The sequence below is a fragment of the Palaemon carinicauda genome, chromosome 14 (assembly GCF_036898095.1).
Source record: "Palaemon carinicauda isolate YSFRI2023 chromosome 14, ASM3689809v2, whole genome shotgun sequence".
NCBI lineage: Eukaryota > Metazoa > Arthropoda > Malacostraca > Decapoda > Palaemonidae > Palaemon > Palaemon carinicauda.
Window position 1 is genome coordinate 2,055,094 of NC_090738.1, and position 22,820 is coordinate 2,077,913.

At 41.3% G+C, this 22,820-nt stretch overlaps 1 protein-coding gene across 1 annotated transcript in view; it reads right to left on the reverse strand.

Moving 5' to 3' along the window:
* Positions 1-14,495, reverse strand: part of LOC137653842 (uncharacterized) — a 21,734-nt gene extending 7,239 nt beyond the window's left edge. Inside the window, exons 1-6 of the mRNA XM_068387492.1 lie at positions 14,392-14,495; positions 11,400-11,569; positions 11,240-11,284; positions 10,610-10,681; positions 10,070-10,241; positions 9,756-9,919 (exon numbers count right to left, since the gene is read on the reverse strand). Of these exons, the coding sequence (XP_068243593.1) occupies positions 9,756-9,919; positions 10,070-10,241; positions 10,610-10,681; positions 11,240-11,284; positions 11,400-11,569; positions 14,392-14,495 (727 nt within the window). The remainder of the gene's footprint in view (positions 1-9,755; positions 9,920-10,069; positions 10,242-10,609; positions 10,682-11,239; positions 11,285-11,399; positions 11,570-14,391) is intronic.
* Between the last annotated feature and the right edge of the window lie 8,325 nt (positions 14,496-22,820).

Here is a 22,820-nt window from a genome sequence, read left to right on the forward strand (position 1 = left end):
GCCAACTCCCACCAAATCTACCTCAATGTTCGGGTAACGAGATAGAAATCTACCGCAGGCCGGGGGGCTTAGTCCACCATTTCTTGAACGAACAGTTGGAATTCTGGGACAAGAGGTACGATTTGGTTATTTTATACCTAGGAAGGAACGACCTGGCTAATGAACATCCCAAAACTGTGTGGGATAATTTGAAGGTCCTCATCGAGCGATTGAGGAGCATAGCGGGGATCATAGCAATTTGTGACGCAGAGGTTAGGGAATATCTACCCGATAACCGATTCGCAGTTAATTCAACAGAGTACATTAGTAAAGTAAAGAATTTCAATGCCAGAGTTTCGAAATATTGTTCAAAGAGGCATCAGTACGGTGTGAGACACCTGCCGATGAACTCCAGAGCCTACCGCGAGGGCAGGTTAAGAGATAGGGTCCACTTTGACCAATCAATCTGCAACGCTTTCCTCAACCGGCTGATGAGGTTGATTAGGAGGGAGAGGGAGAGACGTAACAATTAAAAGGTCCTCAACGTCTCGGTGTCCGATCATCCACGCATTGATTTTTCTTGTCCCTTTCTTCATAACGTAAACGTAATCTTTCTTCTTGTTTTTTCAACCCCCCCTAATTAACGTAAATAATCAGAATGGCGGTGGCCACGATCGTGCACATCGAGGCGTCGATGGGCCTAGTGCAAGACTTACTGAGCGAAACGCAACGGGCGCTGATAGAGACCTACTCTGAGTCCGTTTATCAGAATTTGGTAACGGAGTTGCAGGCAGAGGTCCGACAGCTTAAAGAACTATATAAAAGCCAGCGCGTGAAACTAGAATCTAGTATCGAAGCCCGAATCAGGCACATGTTAAGCGAAGCTACACATGCTTCCACCCTATTGTATAATAGGATAGATAAAGTGAAAGGCCCTTCAACGGGGAATGTTGCCCTCCCCAGGTTGAAGCCGCTGCCTCTCCCCACGTTTGAAGGGGAAGTGCAAGAGTACGCATCGTACTGTGAACTATTCACAATCCACGTGGATAGAAGAGCTGATTTAGACGAAGTGTCTAAATTCACATATTTATTGGGGACGTTGGGCAAAGAGCCACTTAGGATCATCAAATCTCTAAGTGTAACCGCCGCGAACTATAGTGTAGCATTAGACCTATTAGATAAGCAATATGGCAACGTGCACCAGACACTCGTGATTCTGCACCGTAAATTAGCCAACATCTTTGTGGCGTCACTAAACCCAGTAGAACTCAAAAGGTTCCATTTTGAGTTGACCATCATTATAGAACAAATCAAAAGACTGAGTACCAATGACATAAGCCAGGGCATGGTCATGAGCCTCATTAATCAAAAACTGTCAGAGGGAAAGCTCTACCGCAAAGTGGTAGAGCATTTGAGAAAATGCGACTACACGTTGGACGAGTTTTTTGAGGCAATAGATTTTATTGTGAGAATGCTAGAAGACGATGTGTTGCAGAGAGGCGACAGTCTTGAGAGTGACAAAAGACCAGACAGTAGTGTAAGACCGAAAACTCATCCCATCCACCATAATTCATGCCCATTTTGTAACGAACGGCACCCGCCTCACGGATGTCGCCAAGTCACTGACGTAGCTGCTAGACGTCGCATTTTGCTAAAAAGGGGTCTTTGTTTTAATTGCACGAAATCAGGCCATCGTAGCGATAAATGTCCCGTTTCAAATTCCTGTAGAAACTGTAATGCTAAGCACCACACTGCAATTTGCGACGCGGGTAGACCGCAATCAATCCCTAGTCATAGTAGTAATAGTCAATCAACAACGTCCCGCCACGTAGTAAATGCGACGCCTGCGCAGAACGAAACTGCCCCCCCGTACATCCAAAGTTAAAGTAGAATCTAAACAATGCAAAAGTGCAAAGATTGCACAAAAATCTGATGTAGACCTCCCATGTACCCTCTTGCCAACCACGATGGCAGACATATATCGAAAGCAAGGTAACAAGCGAGTCCGCCTATTCCTTGACTCCGGGAGCCAAAGAAGCTTTATCTCGGCGAAAGTCGCCGATCAATTAGGCCTACCGGTAGTAGGGCAAGTGTCATTGAGTATAGCTCCATTAGGCTCCACGGAAATAAGTGGACAGTACAACGTAGTGAGTTGTAGGGTTGAGATGGGAAAAAGAACCGTGAGGATGAAGTTGGTGGCACACGAACACGTGGACGTCCCGATACATAACGCTGGTTATGTAAAGGTCAGACGGCATCTGTTGACCAAGGGAGTCACGTTAGCCGATCCAGCAAACCAATCAGATACCATGAAGAACGTGCACATATTAGTTGGGGCTGATTATTTTAGCTATTTCATTATAGGTGTTGAAAAGGTAGATGGGATAAATCTCTTCTTGACGCATAATGGTATGTCCCCGTACGGGAAGGTGCCACAGTGGCTGTTCCAAGGGGAAAAGGTCGAACAAGTTAGAACGTTGAGAGTGTGCAGAATCACGGACGAGCCATATCTGTGTGATGTAGACGAGTGGTGGCGATTAGACCGTGTTGGCATCGCCCCCATCTGAGCAATACACTGTTCGCGAGGCCGAGGCCGTGCGAAAGGTATCGCAAAGCGTTGTAAGAAAAGCTGAGGGATATCAGGTTAGCCTACCATTCGGGTCGGATGCTAGGCCAGAAACAAATTATCGTAACTCTGTGGCGCAGTTAGAGTCGTTGCAGACCAAATTCAGAAAGGATAGGAAATATTTTGAACAATATCAGGGAGTGATAGATAAATATATCGAAGCAGGTTTTATATCAGAGGTGAAAAATCCCATAGTGGAAGGTTATTACATGCAAAGTTAAGAAAGACAACCGTACCACCCCCCTTAGAATCGTGTTCAATGCCTCGGCAAAGTCAAAGGGTTGCAAGTCATTGAATGAATGTCTCTTACCTGGGCCCAATTTGGTAGAGGTAGCATATAGTTTAATTATAAGGTTTAGGTTGAACCGATATGCCATGTTAGCCGACATAAGTAAAGCATTCCATTGTGTTTTGTTAGATCCTCGTGATGCCAAATACACACGATTTCTGTGGCGCGAGGCAGCTGGTCGAGCACTTACCTTCGCCTTTAGAGTCGTGGTGTTGGGCATCACAGCTAGTCCATTTTTGCTACAACAGATATTAAATTGTCATTTTAAAGAGGAAGGCCGCCCAGATTTAGTAAAATCCTTTTATGTCGATAACTATCTGGCCACGTTTGAGGATTTAGAACATATGAGGCAAGAGCATGAGTCTGTTAATAACATCTTAAAAGGGGCGGGTATGCCCTTGGAAGGGTGGGCAAGCAATCACTTGGCCTTCGATAGCGAGAAACAGTGGAGTGAGCCTGTGAGCGTGAACGTGCTCGGGCTGCGATGGGCCCGGGACGTGGACAGATTGTGTGTGAAAGAAAGTAAAAGGATCTGTGAGTTGGGGGAGGGATGGGTGCCTACGAAGTGTAGGGTACTTTCCCTGTTAGTCTCCATTTATGATCCGATAGGTTTGATAAGCCCATTATTTGTAAAGGGAAAACTTTTCCTCCAACAACTATGGGAGGATAATGTAGGATGGGATGACCTGTTAGGAGAAGAAAAGGCTAAACAGGCAAGTGAATTGTTGAGTGATTTGAAAGCGGTGAGCGACATCACCTTTCAAAGATCGATAGGAAGAAGGGGTTTAGAACTTCATGTGTTCACCGATGCTAGCAGTAAGGCATATGGAGCAGTGGCATATACCAGAGACGATTGCAATCGGGTAAGTTTGGTTACCAGTAAAATGAGGATCACTCCGAAAGGGATGAGCAAACTGACGATCCCCAAGTTAGAGCTACTGGCCTTGTTGTTAGGCAGCAGACTAGCAAGAACACTCAAGGAACTGATCGAGCCACGGGAAATAGTAATGTGGACCGACAGTAAGGTAACGTTGGCATGGGTAGCATCTCCCGATGCCAGGTCTAATAAAAATGTGTTTGTTTCTAACAGAGTGGCGGAGATTATTTTTATTCAGCAGGTTTGTAGTTTCAGTCTGAACCATGTCCCTAGTCATCAGAACCCTGCCGATATCCTATCCCGAGGTGCAACGGCTCAACAATTGCAAGCTAACTCCCTGAGGAGGAACGGTCCAGAATTCCTCAGGACCACGGGAAAGCCTGTCCCTTGCAAGGAGGAAGATCCACTACACCAAACTCACGTAGTAGCGGCGATACAGGAGTTAAGGCAGGAGATGTGTCCTACCCCCCCCCAGGCGAGATTTGGGACATCCTGAAAAGGGAAGTAGGGTTCCAATTCTTGTTGAGAGTAGTCAGACTAATTTTAAAGTGTGCTAAGATAGAACGGCATCCGTTCAGTATTGTTGTCCAATTAGAGCAAAAACATTATTTGCCTACTGTTTATGCCTACTTAGAGGGCGGAGTCAGACCCCCTCGTGAAGTTGCTAATTTTGTCAGACAATTGAATCTAGTTTTAGTAGATAATCTCCTCTGCACCAGGGGACGAGTGTCCCATGTAGGAGAAACTGATCAGTTAATTCTCTTGCCAGCCAAAGGGCATTTAGTTGGGATGTATTTAAATTATTTACATCAGTTACATTTGCATTGTGGGGTGAATACTCTAATAGGTATCTTTCGACAGAAATGTTAGGGGGCGGGTCTACGTTCCATTGCGAAACAAACCGTGCGGCAATGCCCCGAATGCAAGCTAGCCTTCCAGCCTCTAACGAGACAGCCACCCTGCCAAAGGAAAGGATCACCCTCACAAAAACCTTCACAGCGGTCGGAGTGGACCACACAGCAGCCATTCAAACCGAAACGCGGCCAGGATATATACTTATCATAACCTGCATGGCTAGCAGAGCCGTGTACCTTGACTTTTGTCCCTCTTTGGAAGCAGAAGAATTCGTGTTGGCACTAAGACGGTTTAGTGCCACCCATGGTGCCCCGCAGCTCATCATGTCCGATAACCATCAAACCTTCAAGGCTGCCAGCCACCTCCTGCAGGGACTTTATGAAGAAGATGAAGTCCAGCAGTTCCTGAGGAAAACTGGCATAAAGTGGCGGTTTCAGACGCCCCGTGCACCTTGGAAAGGTGGGTTCTTCGAGCGTTTGATAGGAGTGACGAAACAGACCCTCCAGATAGCCCTCGGAAAAAAGTACCTGCCGGACGCCCACGTGCTAACCCTCGTGAAAGAAGCAGAAGCAGTGGTGAATAATCGGCCGCTTATGTACAGCGGTGACGAGCGCGAGGATGAAGTCCTCACCCCCTCCCATTTGCTAAGAGGACACCAAGTCCACCTCATGGCACCAATCTTACCGGACGACCATCTCAACGCAACCTTCACCTCTCGGAAGCTACGTGATCGTTACATAAGACTGACAGATTCACTGAAGGCGTTCAGAGAACGATGGAAAAGGGAATACTTGAGTGCCTTGAGAGCCCAGCACGACTGTCGGTCCGGGGAAACCTCCAAGCTGCACCCCGGAGACATCGTGCTGGTTAAACAAGAAAATAAGAAAAGAGCTACATGGCCTCTGGGACGTGTCGTGGAGACGTATCCTGACAACGACGGAGTCGTGCGTTCGGCTAAAGTGTTGTTTGAGGGTGTCGAGTCGCTGCGAGCTGTCAGCCACCTGGTTCCCCTAGAAATAGCCCCCTCTGAGGATGACGATGGAGGAGAAGACGACAACGACGACGGCGATGACGGAGAAGAGGGCGCGTACAGTTCGACAGCAGGAATGCCAGGGATAGCGGAGACGTCTGGGGACGACCAGGATATGGCACCAGCTACGACAACTCAACAACCAGCCACAGGAACGGACGACAACGACGAGAAAGGTGAGAACTTTTGTCCCTCTTTGGAAGCAGAAGAATTCGTGTTGGCACTAAGACGGTTTAGTGCCACCCATGGTGCCCCGCAGCTCATCATGTCCGATAACCATCAAACCTTCAAGGCTGCCAGCCACCTCCTGCAGGGACTTTACGAAGAAGATGAAGTCCAGCAGTTCCTGAGGAAAACTGGCATAAAGTGGCGGTTTCAGACGCCCCGTGCACCTTGGAAAGGTGGGTTCTTCGAGCGTTTGATAGGAGTGACGAAACGGACCCTCCAGATAGCCCTCGGAAAGAAGTACCTGCCGGACGCCCACGTGCTAACCCTCGTGAAAGAAGCAGAAGCAGTGGTGAATAATCGGCCGCTTATGTACAGCGGTGACGAGCGCGAGGATGAAGTCCTCACCCCCTCCCATTTGCTAAGAGGACACCAAGTCCACCTCATGGCACCAATCTTACCGGACGACCATCTCAACGCAACCTTCACCTCTCGGAAGCTACGTGATCGTTACATAAGACTGACAGATTCACTGAAGGCGTTCAGAGAACGATGGAAAAGGGAATACTTGAGTGCCTTGAGAGCCCGGCACGACTGTCGGTCCGGGGAACCCTCCAAGCTGCACCCCGGAGACATCGTGCTGGTTAAACAAGAAAATAAGAAAAGAGCTACATGGCCTCTGGGACGTGTCGTGGAGACGTATCCTGACAACGACGGAGTCGTGCGTTCGGCTAAAGTGTTGTTTGAGGGTGTCGAGTCGCTGCGAGCTGTCAGCCACCTGGTTCCCCTAGAAATAGCCCCCTCTGAGGATGACGATGGAGGAGAAGACGACAACGACGACGGCGATGACGGAGAAGAGGGCGCGTACAGTTCGACAGCAGGAATGCCAGGGATAGCGGAGACGTCTGGGGACGACCAGGATATGGCACCAGCTACGACAACTCAACAACCAGCCACAGGAACGGACGACAACGACGAGAAAGGTGAGAACTTTTGTCCCTCTTTGGAAGCAGAAGAATTCGTGTTGGCACTAAGACGGTTTAGTGCCACCCATGGTGCCCCGCAGCTCATCATGTCCGATAACCATCAAACCTTCAAGGCTGCCAGCCACCTCCTGCAGGGACTTTATGAAGAAGATGAAGTCCAGCAGTTGCTGAGGAAAACTGGCATAAAGTGGCGGTTTCAGACGCCCCGTGCACCTTGGAAAGGTGGGTTCTTCGAGCGTTTGATAGGAGTGACGAAACGGACCCTCCAGATAGCCCTCGGAAAGAAGTACCTGCCGGACGCCCACGTGCTAACCCTCGTGAAAGAAGCAGAAGCAGTGGTGAATAATCGGCCGCTTATGTACAGCGGTGACGAGCGCGAGGATGAAGTCCTCACCCCCTCCCATTTGCTAAGAGGACACCAAGTCCACCTCATGGCACCAATCTTACCGGACGACCATCTCAACGCAACCTTCACCTCTCGGAAGCTACGTGATCGTTACATAAGACTGACAGATTCACTGAAGGCGTTCAGAGAACGATGGAGAAGGGAATACTTGAGGGCCTTGAGAGCCCGGCACGACTGTCGGTCCGGGGAACCCTCCAAGCTGCACCCCGGAGACATCGTGCTGGTTAAACAAGAAAATAAGAAAAGAGCTACATGGCCTCTGGGACGTGTCGTGGAGACGTATCCTGACAACGACGGAGTCGTGCGTTCGGCTAAAGTGTTGTTTGAGGGTGTCGAGTCGCTGCGAGCTGTCAGCCACCTGGTTCCCCTAGAAATAGCCCCCTCTGAGGATGACGATGGAGGAGAAGACGATGACGACGACGGCGATGACGGAGAAGAGGGCGCGTACAGTTCGACAGCAGGAATGCCAGGGATAGCGGAGACGTCTGGGGACGACCAGGATATGGCACAAGCTACGACAACTCAACAACCAGCCACAGGAACGGACGACAACGATGAGAAAGGTGAGAACTATGCAGTTAGTGAAAGAAATGAAAATGAAACAGAATCAGAGCAGACGAACGCACAAGGACGTTCTGCACGCCCATTGAGAAGGGTTGCCGCGAAACAGCGAGAATTGATGGACTGTCTGCTGAAAGGTGACGATATATAAAATGTAGCTGTAAACAATGAGTGAAAAAGGGGCATGTCCTATCTGGAAGGTAGGGAGGGTGAAGTTTGTGAGGTGTGCATGAATCTGCGGAAGTTGGAAGTGCATAGGGGGTGGAGAACGGGGACGGGATGGTCTCTCGTGCGTACAGACCGAGCGTTGCACAGAACCAGCCCCTCCCTCTTGTGCTCCATCAAGTAACAGCCTGCATGTAGCAGCGCTATATAAGTCTCGATTATTGTGAGTTAAGGCAGACTGAACTTGAATTGTTATGTATACATTTCCATTGCCATTTTCTGATTGCCTTAGGCCCATTGCCTAATTGCCTTTGCATTTGAATTGTTATGTATGCATTTCCATTGCCATTTTCTGATTGTCTTAGGCCCATTGCCTAATTGCCTTTGCATTTGAATTGTTATGTATGCATTTCCATTGCCATTTTCTGATTGTCTTAGGCCCATTGCCTAATTGCCTTTGCATTTGAATTATGTATGCATTTCCATTGCCATTTTCTGATTGTCTTAGGCCCATTGCCTAATTGCCTTTGCATTTGAATTGTTATGTATGCATTTCCATTGTTATTTTTGGTTTGTTTTAGGCCCATTGCCTACTTGCCTTGCCATTTGAAATTTGTAATATGTACGTATACATTATCACTGATTTCTGCTGTTCCTTATGTGTATTATACACGAGTACATTAGAATTGCTAGGCCCATTGCCTAATTTGAACTGTTGTATGACTAAATGTTTATTATTGATAGTGTTTATTGCCCCGGGGTAACATTGCTGTGTTGTATATTATGCGTACTCTGTTCGAGTCGTTGCGGAGCGCTACACAGCGAGCCTAACAGAGTCTCGGAGTAAGTCACTCCCCCCACCCCGAGTCCAGCTCTATCCAATTGACCAACGTTTCATCGCTCCTTATTTTGGGGCGTGGAGGATGTCGGGAATTTCGACCTGATCAATCAAAATTCCCGCCATTTGACTCCGCCTACGATTACGTCAAATTGGAGGGAGAGGAGAGAACTCGCGGGCGAATGAATGTCGTTCAAGACGAGAACGTTTAGAACCAAAAAGAGAAACCGCCTGGTAGGGGAGGCGCTGAGACTAAAGAAATCAACCACTTGTAATTTAAGATAAAGAAAAATAACGTCATTCTATTGTAACATGATAAAAAAATCCAATTTAGAAATTTAGGTTCAGGAAAAATTGCAGGAAAAGGTGACGTCGGAGGTTGCAGAGGCTCGCTCTGCCTCTTTGATCCGACGTCCCCAACCACAGTAAGTTCTTACAATTGTTCTCTCTCCCCACCCTAGTGTACCCAGGTCGGTTTCCATGTAGGTCTTGATAGAGTTATGTAAAGTTTGTATCTGTTAATATTTCATCGATCCTTGTGCCAGGGGATCAGTGTTATTGTGTAAAGTACGTCAAAAGGTCTCGGTAAGGCGTTTATCGAGATAACCTTATAAATGTTCAATTAATTTGCTAAAATCTTGAGTCCGATGCGGACATAGTTTTTTTCGGTCACGCACATGTTCTTTTAAGTCAAGTATCTCTTTGTACGTCAAGTAAAGGTTTATTTTTTCATGTTTCTCGTATTAGATTATTTTTATAATAAATATTGTTAAAATATAGCCGTATTCTACTTACTTCCCCAATGGTTTTGAGAGGTTAGTCCTTCAGACCTTGTGATCAGCCCAGCACATCGGGCTATTTAGTATAAACCGGTGAAATTTCGCCACACTTTCTTTAATTGTAATTCAGAACTGACCCTTTATTGGTGAAAAATATTTTGTTTTGATCTCTAAAAAATAATTCATGGTAACATCTTACCATTTGATTTTAGGGTTGTGAACGTTGGTTCTCCTTCTTCATGTAACCCTAATTGTATGGTGTCATACTGTATTTCAGGCTCTTGTAAATAATTGTCATTTCCAGTGAGCTTGCTGCAATCAACCTCATCACTAGTAGTAGTTGTAGTAGTAGCAGCAGTAGGATGAGGGGTAGCAGTAGTAGCAGCAGTAGGATGAGAGGTAGCAGTAGTACTAGCAGTAGGAGGAGGGGTAGCAGTAGTAGCAGCAGTAGGAGGAGGGGTAGCAGTAGTAGCAGCAGCAGTAGGAGGAGGGGTAGCAGTAGTAGCAGCAGTAGGAGGGGTAGTAATAGTAGCAGTATTAGTAGCATATGTAGGAATATCAGTCACAATAGTTGTAGTAGGACTAACACTTGCATCAGCAAAACCAATATTATCCACAATGCTTGTTACTGTGGCATTACTGTACACTTCACTCCCAGTATCTTTTAGGTAATCAGCAGTAAATTCTGGAAATGCAAATTTGAAATGAAACAAATGCCATATTATACTTTTACATTTGGCTGCTAAAATCATAATTTCATGCATATATATATACACAAATACTACTAAAAAAAATTTCTTACCAATATCTGACTGAACATTTCCACTTATTTTAATATTTTCACAATCTTCTTTAGAATTTTCCTTGGTCAGTTGATAGATGAACCCTATAGCCATAATACAACTATTAGTCTAACACTTTTTCACTGAAGACAAAGTGAATATATATGTAGCATAATATAGCAAAATCTTAAAGGTCAATCTATACCTTCTATATGAATTCTAGTTAAGAAAAGCAAAACTGTAATATCTACCAAAAGGATAGGCCATTTACCATGTTTCAAGGATGATGTTTTTATCTCAGATGATCTATTCTCCAGAGCAGGAATGGTACCTACAAGATTAACTATATTTAGAATAATTGTGATGCACTTACCATTTCAGAAAAGCTAAACATTTACAAACTGCACATCAATACTGCACATAAAATACACACCATATTCAGGGTTGTGCAAATTATTGTTGGGATAAGCCAGCAACCAGTTTGAGGTATAATTTGATTGGTGGTGGAAATCTATTGATGTATCTGAAAATATGTATTACAACAATAAGTGCATTATATAAAACATATGTATATGAATAAATACACAAAAATCATTTTACTAAATTATGTACTGCAGTTATATAAATTATCAGACATACATACATAAATGAATAGATGTATCCAAAATTGCACATGGAAAAAAATATAAATAGGATGCAACAAAGAATGCCATGAAGGTAAATGAAAGGTGAAAATACTGGCAAGGGCTCTTTGTGTACTTTATTCTCCTATCAGATTAAAGTATGGCAAAAGTGCTTGCGACAATACTCACCTTTCATTTTCCTTTGTAGCATACCCACGTGTAAAAAGGCATATCAACTTTATATGACAAAATTAAATCAGCATTTTTCAATAACTCACTTGTCTTTGAAGGGTCAACATCTGATCTGGTGCAGCTAGTAGAACCTGTAATGTGCAATAGATGCAGCCTTTTTATGTAGAAAAAAGTCTCACAGATAAAAATAAATCAGGTGATAATATTGTAAAGGCTAAACACATATATATAATACATAACACATACCTTTTACATGTTGATCTGGGCAGGCATTTTGGCAAAGTTTGTCCAAAGCTGGATGTTGGTAGTTTTTTGTGGAGAAATGCCTGCTAAACACGCGATAGCTCGAATTTAGCTGTAGTGAGGTTTTTTGCGTCAACTCCTGAATTTGAATGCGGTCCGTCCATATCAAGCATCTAGGTGAACATAAAATACCATATGTTATGCCATCCTATTTAACCATCATATATGAAAAATTTTTTACTGTGCTATAGTTTTGATTTATAGCATGTTGCAGAGAAAATCCAATCACTCGAACGTATCACTTTAAAAGTTAGGTTAGGTTGGGTTAGGTTAGGTTAGGTTAGGTTAGGTTAAGCAATGTAGAGTAACTTTTTGTGGGAAACACATTGACATTATTTAAAAAAAAAAAAAACCTATGGCTATTTTCGGAGCTACAGCCAAACGTATTTCCTTGGCTGTGACTTGACTACTCGTTTAGACTTGGGTATTTATTTACAAGAGCACGCTCTCCATTTACTCCCAAATTATGCAGTCTTGCATAACTTTCCTCTTCTTGTACAGTGATTAGAAGGTTTTTTAAATACAGTAATGGGAAAGCAAAAACTGGCAAGATATGTTGAGCAAGGGGGAAGGGGTTATAAAAAAAAAAATGGCTTGGTTTCCTTACTAAACGACCAGGAACTGACATCGTCAACATAATCAACCTAACAGAATTCGTGATGCCAGCGTGCATAAATAGAAGTTTGTGATGCTAGCGTACATTTGATATATATTTAGAATATATACTAAATTAAAAATGGAGTAAATTCTCAAAACTGTCCATGAAATATACAATTCACAAATAGTGACACTTTTGAGTAATCACTCCATTTTTAATTTAGTATATATTTTTAATAAATAGTATATCAAATATACGCTGGCATCACGAACTTCTGTTTAGTTGACTATGTCGGTTCCAGATCGTTTAATGAACAAACCAAGCTAGTATTTTTTGATAACCCCTTCCCCCCTTGCTCAACATATCTTCCCATTATTTGCTTTCCCAGCATTTAAAGAACCTTCTAATTATTGTACAAGAAGAGGAAAGCTGCAGGACTGCATAAATTTGAAGAAAATAAAGAGCGTGCTCTTGTAAACAAATACAAGGGTTTCTGCTGTTTATATCTATTTTCGATAGGGCTTCTACATAAATTTGGAAGCGGATTTTCCACTTTTTGGGATGGTTTACCCTCACCGTTACTCAATCTGTCTAACCTCTGGACATCTATCGGCATGTTTGCTGTGATACTAATCAGTTTCGGTTAGGCTAGGAATTTGAAAGTTTGGTATTATTACAGTTTCAACCATTATGGGAATCTATTATATTAATATTTTTCCCGAGTAAAGCAAGTCTTTTGTAGTATTTCTGTATAATATTATCTGTCGCAAATGGCTAGTTCTTTATATATCGACGATCAAACTCACGCTACTCATGTCTTCCTCCCAGATTTTTTCCAAGTCTGTTGTTTTTGTTGACTGTGTCTTGTTTTTGCTCAAATGAGCCCTGTAACCACTAGAATCCGCAGACAAACTAGTCCACTATGAAGTCTTACACGTTTGGCCAATCACAGCGCCTATCCACTATGACGTCTTACAGGTTTGGCCAATCACAGCGACGGTGACAGTGCGACAATACATTATCTTACCCAGGCATTTCATTTCGTTCTTGGACATGGAGGCCATAGCAAGCACGTCATCTCATGTTGCACAAGAAGTTGAAATTCCATCTTCTTGTCCTGACTATTTCCTAACTTACAATGGATTTGTTGTAACTTATTTGGTGAATATTGAAAAACTAGTGGATTTGTGCCAGAGACAATTTAATTTTACAAAATAAAAATTGTCCTGCATGTCAAGGAACCTTCGCAACGGCTTCACGTTTTCCTCAAAGCAGCAGCACATCTTTATGAACCAACAGTTTAAGGTAAGCTTCATTAATTTATAGAGTATATTATAATGGTGATAGTATAACGATGTATACAGCAGTATCATCACTTTGGAATTGGTTTGATGGATGTGTTAGGTAGTGGCCGTAAGGGGGGGGGGCCCGCAGGGGCTAGGCCTAGGTTGGGGTACAGGGCCTTAGGTTAGGTGGTTGTATTAGGTTCAGTAGTCCCCCGAAAATCACTGTGGCCTTAAGGGGGGTCGCAGGGGGACAGAGGCCCCCCCCCCCCCGGTAGGCCTTGGTAGGGTTACAGGGCCCCTAGGCTAGGTTAGGTGGCTTTATTAGGTTCGGTAGAGACCTGAAAATCACTGTGGCCTTGAGGGGGGGTCGCAGGGGGGTGGAGCCCCCCCCCCCCCCAATAGGGCTAGGTAAGGGTATAGGGGGAGGGGTGGTGGAAGGCTAAGTATTCATTTATTGCAAATATCATTTGATGCCCCCCCCCCCACCCACCCAAAACCCCGGTTCCCACCTGGAGTCCCCCATAATTGTTGGGATGAAGTAGGGTCTTTCTGCATTACAACATATGAAACAAAAACAATAAAAACACGGTTACAAACAATGATTTTTCTGGAAAAAACTTGTTGTTTTAACTCCAATTACATAGTAAATCTGTAAATCGGATGATTTGCGGTCAAAATAAACGTTAAATCCGTGGGGACTACACAATTTCTGATGCAACAAATATATTTTCATTCCAGTTTCCCCATAATGGTTGAAACTGTAAATTTACATAAAGTTTTTTCTAACCTTGTGGGCTATACTGTACTTTCATTGACATACCTTGAACAATTTTACTCTCTAAACCAACAATTTTTATGCTCTTAACACTCTTGAATTGGCACAGCACTGCTTGATTGCTGGCTTGAGGGTGATGAAGTCATAGTTACTCACTAAACTTTAAACAAACAAAAAATGAAAAACAAAAGAGATTTACTGTGGATGCCTTGCCTTAATCTTACATCGAATATCAGTGGGGCTTACTCATTAGCAGCACATACTGCATGTACTCACCGGCCTTTGTCCTTAGGGAACCTGTGAAATACCAAATGAGGATCGGTTTCTTTTTGTTTATGGCACACAATACACTTGTGTGACTTCTTTACTGCCGGCGCCATGAATTCGTTTGAGTCAATTTTCAAATTCTGAATATAAACAGACGACAAACGATGTATACCTATAACGCCATCTAAAATCGGAGCAACCAACTATTGTGTTCACTTTGGAGTTGCCAACTAGCGTATTAACATTCTATTTTGAGCCTTCCTATCTTCCTTCAGTATATAGTCTTTGGTGTGAAGACAAACCATGGTACTGAAGCAGTTTTGTCGTAGCAGTTGTTAAGAAGAGATACTCCTAAAAACTCAGTCGTCTGAGAGCAGTCATCGGTGTTAGACCTGTTGTCGCACAGGCGGCCTGTTGTCTCTGTACTAGTTGGACGTGTTCCACTACTGCTCCCTTGGTTCCAATACTCTGATAACGCTTAATCGAACTATCTTAAGATCTGATTTACGAATTCCATGTCTTTGAACAACTGGTATGATTTCGCATGAAGAGATAATTGAGGATGAAGCCGTTGTGCGGGAGGATTTAGCTTTGTCGAATAGTGAGTCTGATCATATGAAGGAGACTTTTAGGGTGTCAAAGAAGAAAAAGAAGAGGAAAAACAAGGAAAGTTCACAAGGAGTCGAAGAACAAGGAACTTCAACAATTATTTGCACGAAAAGTAATGCCCTTGGTTTGGTCAACAAGAGGAAAAGGGTGAGTGAAAGTGAGCTTTTATTGCAAAATAGCGATGTCTCTTTAGATGAGGATAATAAAGATCCAGCGAGCCTGAATAATGTTACTGGAAGGAAGCGATTGTATTTTCCACGTTCACTTGAGATTAATTATAATAAACTGCAGTGGACATTTAAACTATACAAGAATCACCCTGAGTTTGAAGTGTTGTTCAAGGAAGGTAAATATAGAGAATTCGTAACTGTTAAAGATGAGAAGGCTGTGAAGTATTTAACTACTGCTGGGTTTGATGGGATTGTTTTGGAAAAACCTAAGGAGGAAGGAAAATTAACAAATATTATTATTTTTGGCATTCCATTGTGTTTGGATCTTGAGCTTATATCACATGATGAGCGAATTGTGTGGGCTAAGCATAGAGAAGTTAAGCAAGGGGGTGAGGTGTGTCCTAAACCTCAGGCGATAGCACTAATTAGAGGTGAAGTTCCAGATAAGATTTTTGTTTCTTGTATTGGCTATAGAAGGGTATCTGTGTTTAATGAGCCTCCGACCATGTGCTATAAATGTAGTAAGTGGGGGCATTTAGCATATAAGTGTCAAAATGATTTCAGGTGTAGGTACTGCAGCAAGACCCATGACTCAAAAGAATGTCTGCAGAAAATTAGGGATAAAGTTCAGATTATTCCTAAGTGTTGCAATTGTGGAGAAGAGCATAACGCAAATTCATGGTTATGCAAGAGAAAACCATCATTTGGAGTAGCAAAGGTATTAAGCTCTTCACCGAAGATACCTGAGAATTGTTTAGACTCAAATAGTCCAGCAGCTCCAGTTGTTAATGTATGGGAACGCAGGAGTAAAGTACATAATGATGCAATAAGCGATCTTCGATCAGAAGTAAATGAACGTAAGAAGATAATTTTAACAATGCAAGGTCAGATCGATAAGATCAGCAAGGTGAAAGGTATATTCTCCGAGATTGACCAGGGTGTGAGAAGTACACCTGCTAAAGATAATCGCCGCTTGGGTTAGAGTGAGGTTGAGGTCTACGCTGCTGATGTAGTTATTGACAGGAAACACATTTCAAAGGATGATTGTCAAGCAGGGAAAGAGGATTCATACAGAAATCAGGTTCATAATGTGGCCTTATTTCTGGATGCAGTTTTGAAATATATGGAAGAGCCAAATGATGAGCTTTGGATTAACGTAATCACGAAAGCAAAATATTTTAGGGAACAAATAAATATAAGTCGTAATGGATGTTTCTAGACTTAAATGTTTATCATGGAATATAAATAGTCTAAGTAAAAGGGCAACTGATATTCATGCACACGTTTTGTCTTGCAATCCTGATGTAGTTGCTTTGCAGGAAGTAGGGGTAAATGGTGCTGGCTTTCAGTTGTCAGGATATCAAAGATTTGAATTACCTGCAAGCCTAGAGAACAACACCAGAGGGTTAACCACTTTTATTAAGGACAGCATTCCTGCTATTTTATGCGAGTCTGTTATGATTAATGGCACAGAGTTTGTTTCCTTGAAATTGTATGCTAATGATTGTTATATATATATATATATATATATATATATATATATATATATATATATATATATATATATATATATATATATATATATATATATATATTATTAATGTGTATGTTCATAGTGATATGCTGAATATTGAAAGTTTTCCTGCATGTATTTTTGAAGAAAAGTGTTTACTAATGGGTGATTTTAATGCTCGGCATAAAAATTTTGAAAATGATAGCGGTTCAAATAAAAATGGGTTTGTCATGAACAGTATGGTTAATTCTTTTGATCACATTTGTGTTTTGGGGAATAAAGACCCCACTCATGTGAGAGGTGGGAGAATTGACTACGCCCTGCTATTTGATATGTCCGAGTATAAAGCTTTGGCTTCAGTTGTTGCCAACTTAGTAAGTGATCATTTTGCTTTAGAGGTGAGTCTAGATATACAAAAGACAACTTACAGTCACAAAAGGAAAAGATTAAGTATCAAGAATGATGAGAAGGTTATATTTATGACTAAGGTTGCCGAGTGGTATAAGGACTACAAATATGTGAATGGACATGGTAATGATGAGAATGTGTTTTTGGACGATTTGCTTAAAGTAATAGACTCTATATTGCACGAGAAGGCGAACAAGGAGAACTGTCCCATCATAAATTTTAAAAAAGCAAAGTATTCTGATGACAAAATAAAAAAGGGTTGGAACAATCTTTTAAGGAAAGCACAAAGGAAATGGAATATGAATCCTAATGATGTAAATAGTAGAGAGACGATGATACAAATTGCAGAAGGTACTTCTGAAATACGAAAAAAAGTAAGAGGAAAATACTGGGACCGGTTTTTAGAGGAGGTATCTTTTATGAAGTCCCTAAGTGGTGTATGGAATACTGTAAATAAAGTAAGAGGGGTCAGAAGGAAAAATATTGCACATTATGACCCAAGAGGAATGGCAAATGAGTTAATGAAGAAATGGGCAGCTGCCTCCAGCTTTAGTAATTTACAAAACAATGTTCAGACTAGTTTACGTATCCGTCGTTCAGAGAGACGACAGTTAGTAAAAATGCAAATAGATATGGTGGATGAGACTAGTTTGCCCTTTACGAAAGATGAATTGTTGTTGGGAATTAAAAAAGGTGGGTCGACTGCTCCTGGGGAAGATGGGGTAACATACGATATAATTAATTGTCTTATAATGATGGAAGATAGCCCACTACTGGATTTGATCAATCTTTGTTTTGAAAATGGCAAATTACCCATTAAATGGAAACTGGCATTGCTTGTACCTGTACCTAAGAGTAATGGAGAATATCGACCTATATCATTAACATCTTGCATATGCAAATTAATGGAAAGAATGATTCTTAATAGCTTACTATTTGTTATTGGTGATCAATTCTCTCAAAATCTATATGGTTTTATTAAAGGAAAATGTACAACAGATTGTGTTTTAAGAGTGCTGTGTAATAGCAGTGTAAGATGCAGGGCATTCATTGGTCTCAAAGGAGCATTTGACAGGGCAAATAAAGATGTAATACTCGAAGAGCTTGTAAATAAGGGTAGCCTATTAAGGGATCATTGCTAAGTTGGATTGAAAGCTACTTAAGTGAAAGAAGGGCTAAGGTTTGGATTCAAGGGCATGAATCTGAAGAAATGGATATGGAATTGGGTACGCCACAGGAGGGAGTATTAAGCCCAACTCTGTTTAATGTATTAATGGATCGTATTGCAAGGCATTCTTTTCCTAGTGGCACAGAGGTTGTAATTTACGCTGATGACATAATGATCCAGTGCACAAATGAGTTAGTTTTGAAAGAGGCTTTAGCTGAACTACATAATTTATGCTTGCACATGGGATTAGTTGTTAATGAGAATAAAAGTAAAATTCAGTCACGTTCTCCAATTGAAAACGAGATATCATTTAATGGGTGGCAGCTGGAAAAGGTAGGAACTTATAAATATCTTGGTATGTATATTGGCTTTCACAAAAGTATGGATGAAGTAAATTATGTTATATTTGTCTGGCAAGATTAAAACCTTTGCAGGTATTGGCTAACCAAGGCAATGGTGCCGGTATATATATACCTGTATTGCGAATGATTTACATAAGTACAGTTCGTTCGGTTATTGATTATGCAGCCCCAGTGCTAATCTGCTATCCGGAGAGAGAATTAAAGAAGTTAGAAATAATACAAAATCAAGCAATGCGCCTAATACTAGGTTGTACCATGAGCACGCGCACATAGATCATGAGAATGGAGTTGAACCTTCCAAGTATCACTGAAAGAGTTCAAGAAATAGTCTGTGCAGCGGTTGTCCGAAGTATAAGGAGGGGTGAAGAGTTTTTAAAAGTGGCTATTGATATGATGTCTGGTAACCGTAGAATCTCGAATAAACCTAATGTTCATTTGAGAAAACTATATAGAATATTGTTAAAATATGACGTTGTTAAATTTTGTGTTCAATTGGAAAGAGTAATGTGTCCAAAACCATGGTTATGTTGTAGGTTAAATATATGTATAAGCAAGTTGAACTATAAAAAGAGCGAATGTAATAAATATGTGTTAAGACAATACTTTCTTAGTAAATTTAACATGTTACCCAAGTGTAATACCATTCATATATATTGTGATGGCTCTGTGAATGGTAATAAAGCTGGTTGCGGTGTGGTGGTTCGTGAATATTATGAAAATGATGTTAGTGTGGATGAAATGATGTCTAAGAGGATTGAAGATGAAACATCGTCTACGGTAGCAGAGTTACATGCTATACATGAGGGTCTCAAAATGGTAGTTAATAAAACAAAGGATATATTTGTATTCGTTGATTCCCAGAGTGCTTTGTTAGCCTTAAATAGCAAAACACCCACTAATAGCGAGGTGGTTGTTCTTTGTAAAGGGTTGGTTTGTCGGCTTCAGGAGAAAGGAATAACTGTAAAGTTCTATTGGGTTCCGTCTCATATAGGTATTTCATTAAATGAAGTTGCTGACAATCTGGCCAAGGAGGCCACAAGAAAGCCTGACATTGACATAGAAACCTCTATGAGCCTTAATAGAATAAAACGAGGAATGAAAATAAAACGAGAGGTTTGGGGAACAGAAAAGGCTTTAAAGATCTTGGAAGAGGGCAGCGTCAGTATGAGGCATTATTTGCTTGTTACTGAAAATACTAATGTTACATATGGCAAGGTCCTTTCTAAAGTTGATACTTTTGTTATGAGAATGAGGTTGGCAATATATTGATGGTGATGGTATACCCTGTAGATTGTGTGGTGAAGCATACTCGCATACTCTGCATCACTATATGTTAGAATGTGATAAACTTAGGGAATTTAGAAATGTTTCTATTAATAGTGTTACTGGGCAAGTTTGCTTTGTCTTAAATAATAATATCGCAAAAAAATTGTTAACAAGTTTCCTAGGTTTTACTGGAATAGATAAAGGAGCATTGTAATAAGTTTTGTTGGGGATGCATTAGCATGCTAATACATCCCATTTGATGTATCTATATGTCAATAAACTTTTCTGAATTTGAATTTGAATTTGAGCGTGAGTCGGGTATATAAAGGCCCAAAACGATTATTTTCGGCGGAGTCGCAACAAACAAGTGATGATAATAGTGTATCAAGTTTTTAAAGAATATATGGTAATGTATTGTTTATCCATTTGGACGTTTTCTTGTGTGATATAACGTTGGTTGCCACTAACTGTTTGATGTCACTACAGTGAATTATATGTTGTGATGATGTAAAGTTTTGCGACTTGGGTATTATACGGTAAACTGCAAAAATTGGTGATTAGTAGTCTTGATGAAGTGCTGTATGGCGAATCTTTGCTGTTGTGTAATGCGTTTGTAATTGGTTTAATGTTCTGTTTGTGACTTTAATTTCTTTACTAATTGTTATTAAAGTACATTTTAAGTTATAATGGGTTATCACTGTTTCCTGATATATTCTCCTCGTAAATCCTTATTATAAGAGATTAACACTTCCATATACTTTAGAGAGGGGGGAGAGTTGTGATAGTGTTAGTGCTATATTTGTCTTGCTGTGTTATTTTGAGCAGGTTATCAAAGATGTTTGATTTGAAAGATTTATTACGTAGTCCTAGTGGTGAAAAGTTAGAAGGTATAACTAAAATAGACTGGATTGTTCTAGCTAGGTACTATAATGTAGAAGTATCAGAATCTGCAAGGAAGCAAGAAATCTCTAATAAAGTAAGTGAGTCGCTAATGACTTTAGGCATTTTGTCTGATAAGGAAGGGTTATTACTAATGAATTGGGAAAAGGAAGAAGCTGATAGCCAGCAAAGTGCTAGTGAGAATAATACAGAGGATAGTACAAGTGAAGAGGAAGGTGCCAAACCCGTACGTGAAAAAACCAAGTCACTTAAGGTTAAACCAAAAAAGTCAAAACTTGTTTATGAAGGGATGAGTGTTGAGCAGATGCAGATTAATTTGCAAATAGTTAGAATAGAGAATGAGAAAGCTGTTGAACTTAAGAAGTTAGAAAACGAAAGAGCTGAGGTTGAGCAAAAGAAGATAGAATCTGAGGTTGAGCAAAAGAGGATAGAACTAGAGATAAAGAAAATGGAAGTAGAAGGAATGTCCAAAGTAGTACCAAAGTCTTTTCAAGTAGACAACGCAGTAAAAAGTGTACCCATTTTTGTTGAGAATGAAGTAGATTCTTTTTTATACAATTTGAGAAAGTAGCAGAACAGCGTGAATGGCCGAGAACGTCGTGGAGCACGTTGGTTCATACCTCTTTTCGAGGAAAGGCTAGGGAAGTATTTGCTGCCTTATCTTTGGATGATTCTAAGGATTATGAGAGGGTTAAATCTGAGGTTTTGAAAGCTTATGACTGAGTGCCAGAGAGGTAGAGAGAGAAGTTCAGAAGCTGGATAAAAAGAGATGGTCACACTCATATGGAGTATGCACGGGAACAACGCCTGTGGTATGATAGGTGGATGAATGCCAGAGAAGTTAATGGTGATTTCGGTAAACTTCAGGAACTTAACTTGCTTGAGCAGTTCAAGGATGGTATTAATCCACTTATTACAACATAATTGGATGAACGTGATGTAGATAATGTGGACGAAGCCACTAGATTGTCTGATAATTGCGCATTGACCCATAAGCTGTATTATACTGACGTCACTCCTAAAATTGGAAGGAACAGAGTGTGGGAAGAGCATCAAAATTACAAGGCACAAGGTAAGACTAAGAGTTCACAGGTATCATCTGGTGGAGTTTATAATAAATCCTTTAATAGAGGTATTAGAGGGGCAAGTCAAAATAGTTCTGGTCCCAGTGTTAGTGCTGGAAAAGCAGGATCCAGTGGAAATGATCAGTTTACACCCCGTTATCAAAATGTAGGCGAAAACTTTAGAGATTTTGTATGTTTCAGTTGTGGCAAACCAGGACACATCAGTAGGAGTTGTCCACATCGCACAGAAAACCGTCCAATTCAAGTGGTAAATAAAGTTAAAGATAAACCTGTACATTCTAAGAAGGATGATCATAAACCTGAAAATACTATTGCATTGTTAAATCGACCGCACGCATGTGGTGACATTAGTCCTTGTTTGTTTGCTTCTCCCCTTAGGCCAGATAAGAGTTACTGTAACAATAGCATTGATAATAATGTATGTAATGTTGATGAGAATATTGGTTACAAAATGGGTAACAATTGTGTTCAAAATGTTAATCATGTTGGTTATATTGAGACTAATGTAAAAGAAAATGGAATGGGACTACCTGAAGAGAGTACCAAATCCAAAGGTACTGAATTGTATGACCCTTTTATGGGAGAAGGTTGGTTACACCTCCCTTATGTTGAAAAAAGAAAGTAAGGTGGTTAAGAGATACCGGAGCGGTACAGTCTGTAATGATAAGAAATATGTATGACCAGTGGAAGGATACTGGAGAGTATGTACTTCTGCGTGGGTTTGGACCTGAATTCTCGGCTCCATTAGTAGAAGTAAAGTTGGAAACTCCGTTAATTTCGGGATTTGTTAAAATTGCTTTGGTGAGAGAAATCCCAGTGTCGGGAGTAGAGTTAATTCTTGGAAATGATGTATGTGGAGACAAAGTTTTTGGTAGCAGTAATCCAATTTTGACAGAAAAAACCCTCTAATTCTTCATCTATTACAGAAGTTAAATGTACATTTCAAAACATATTTCC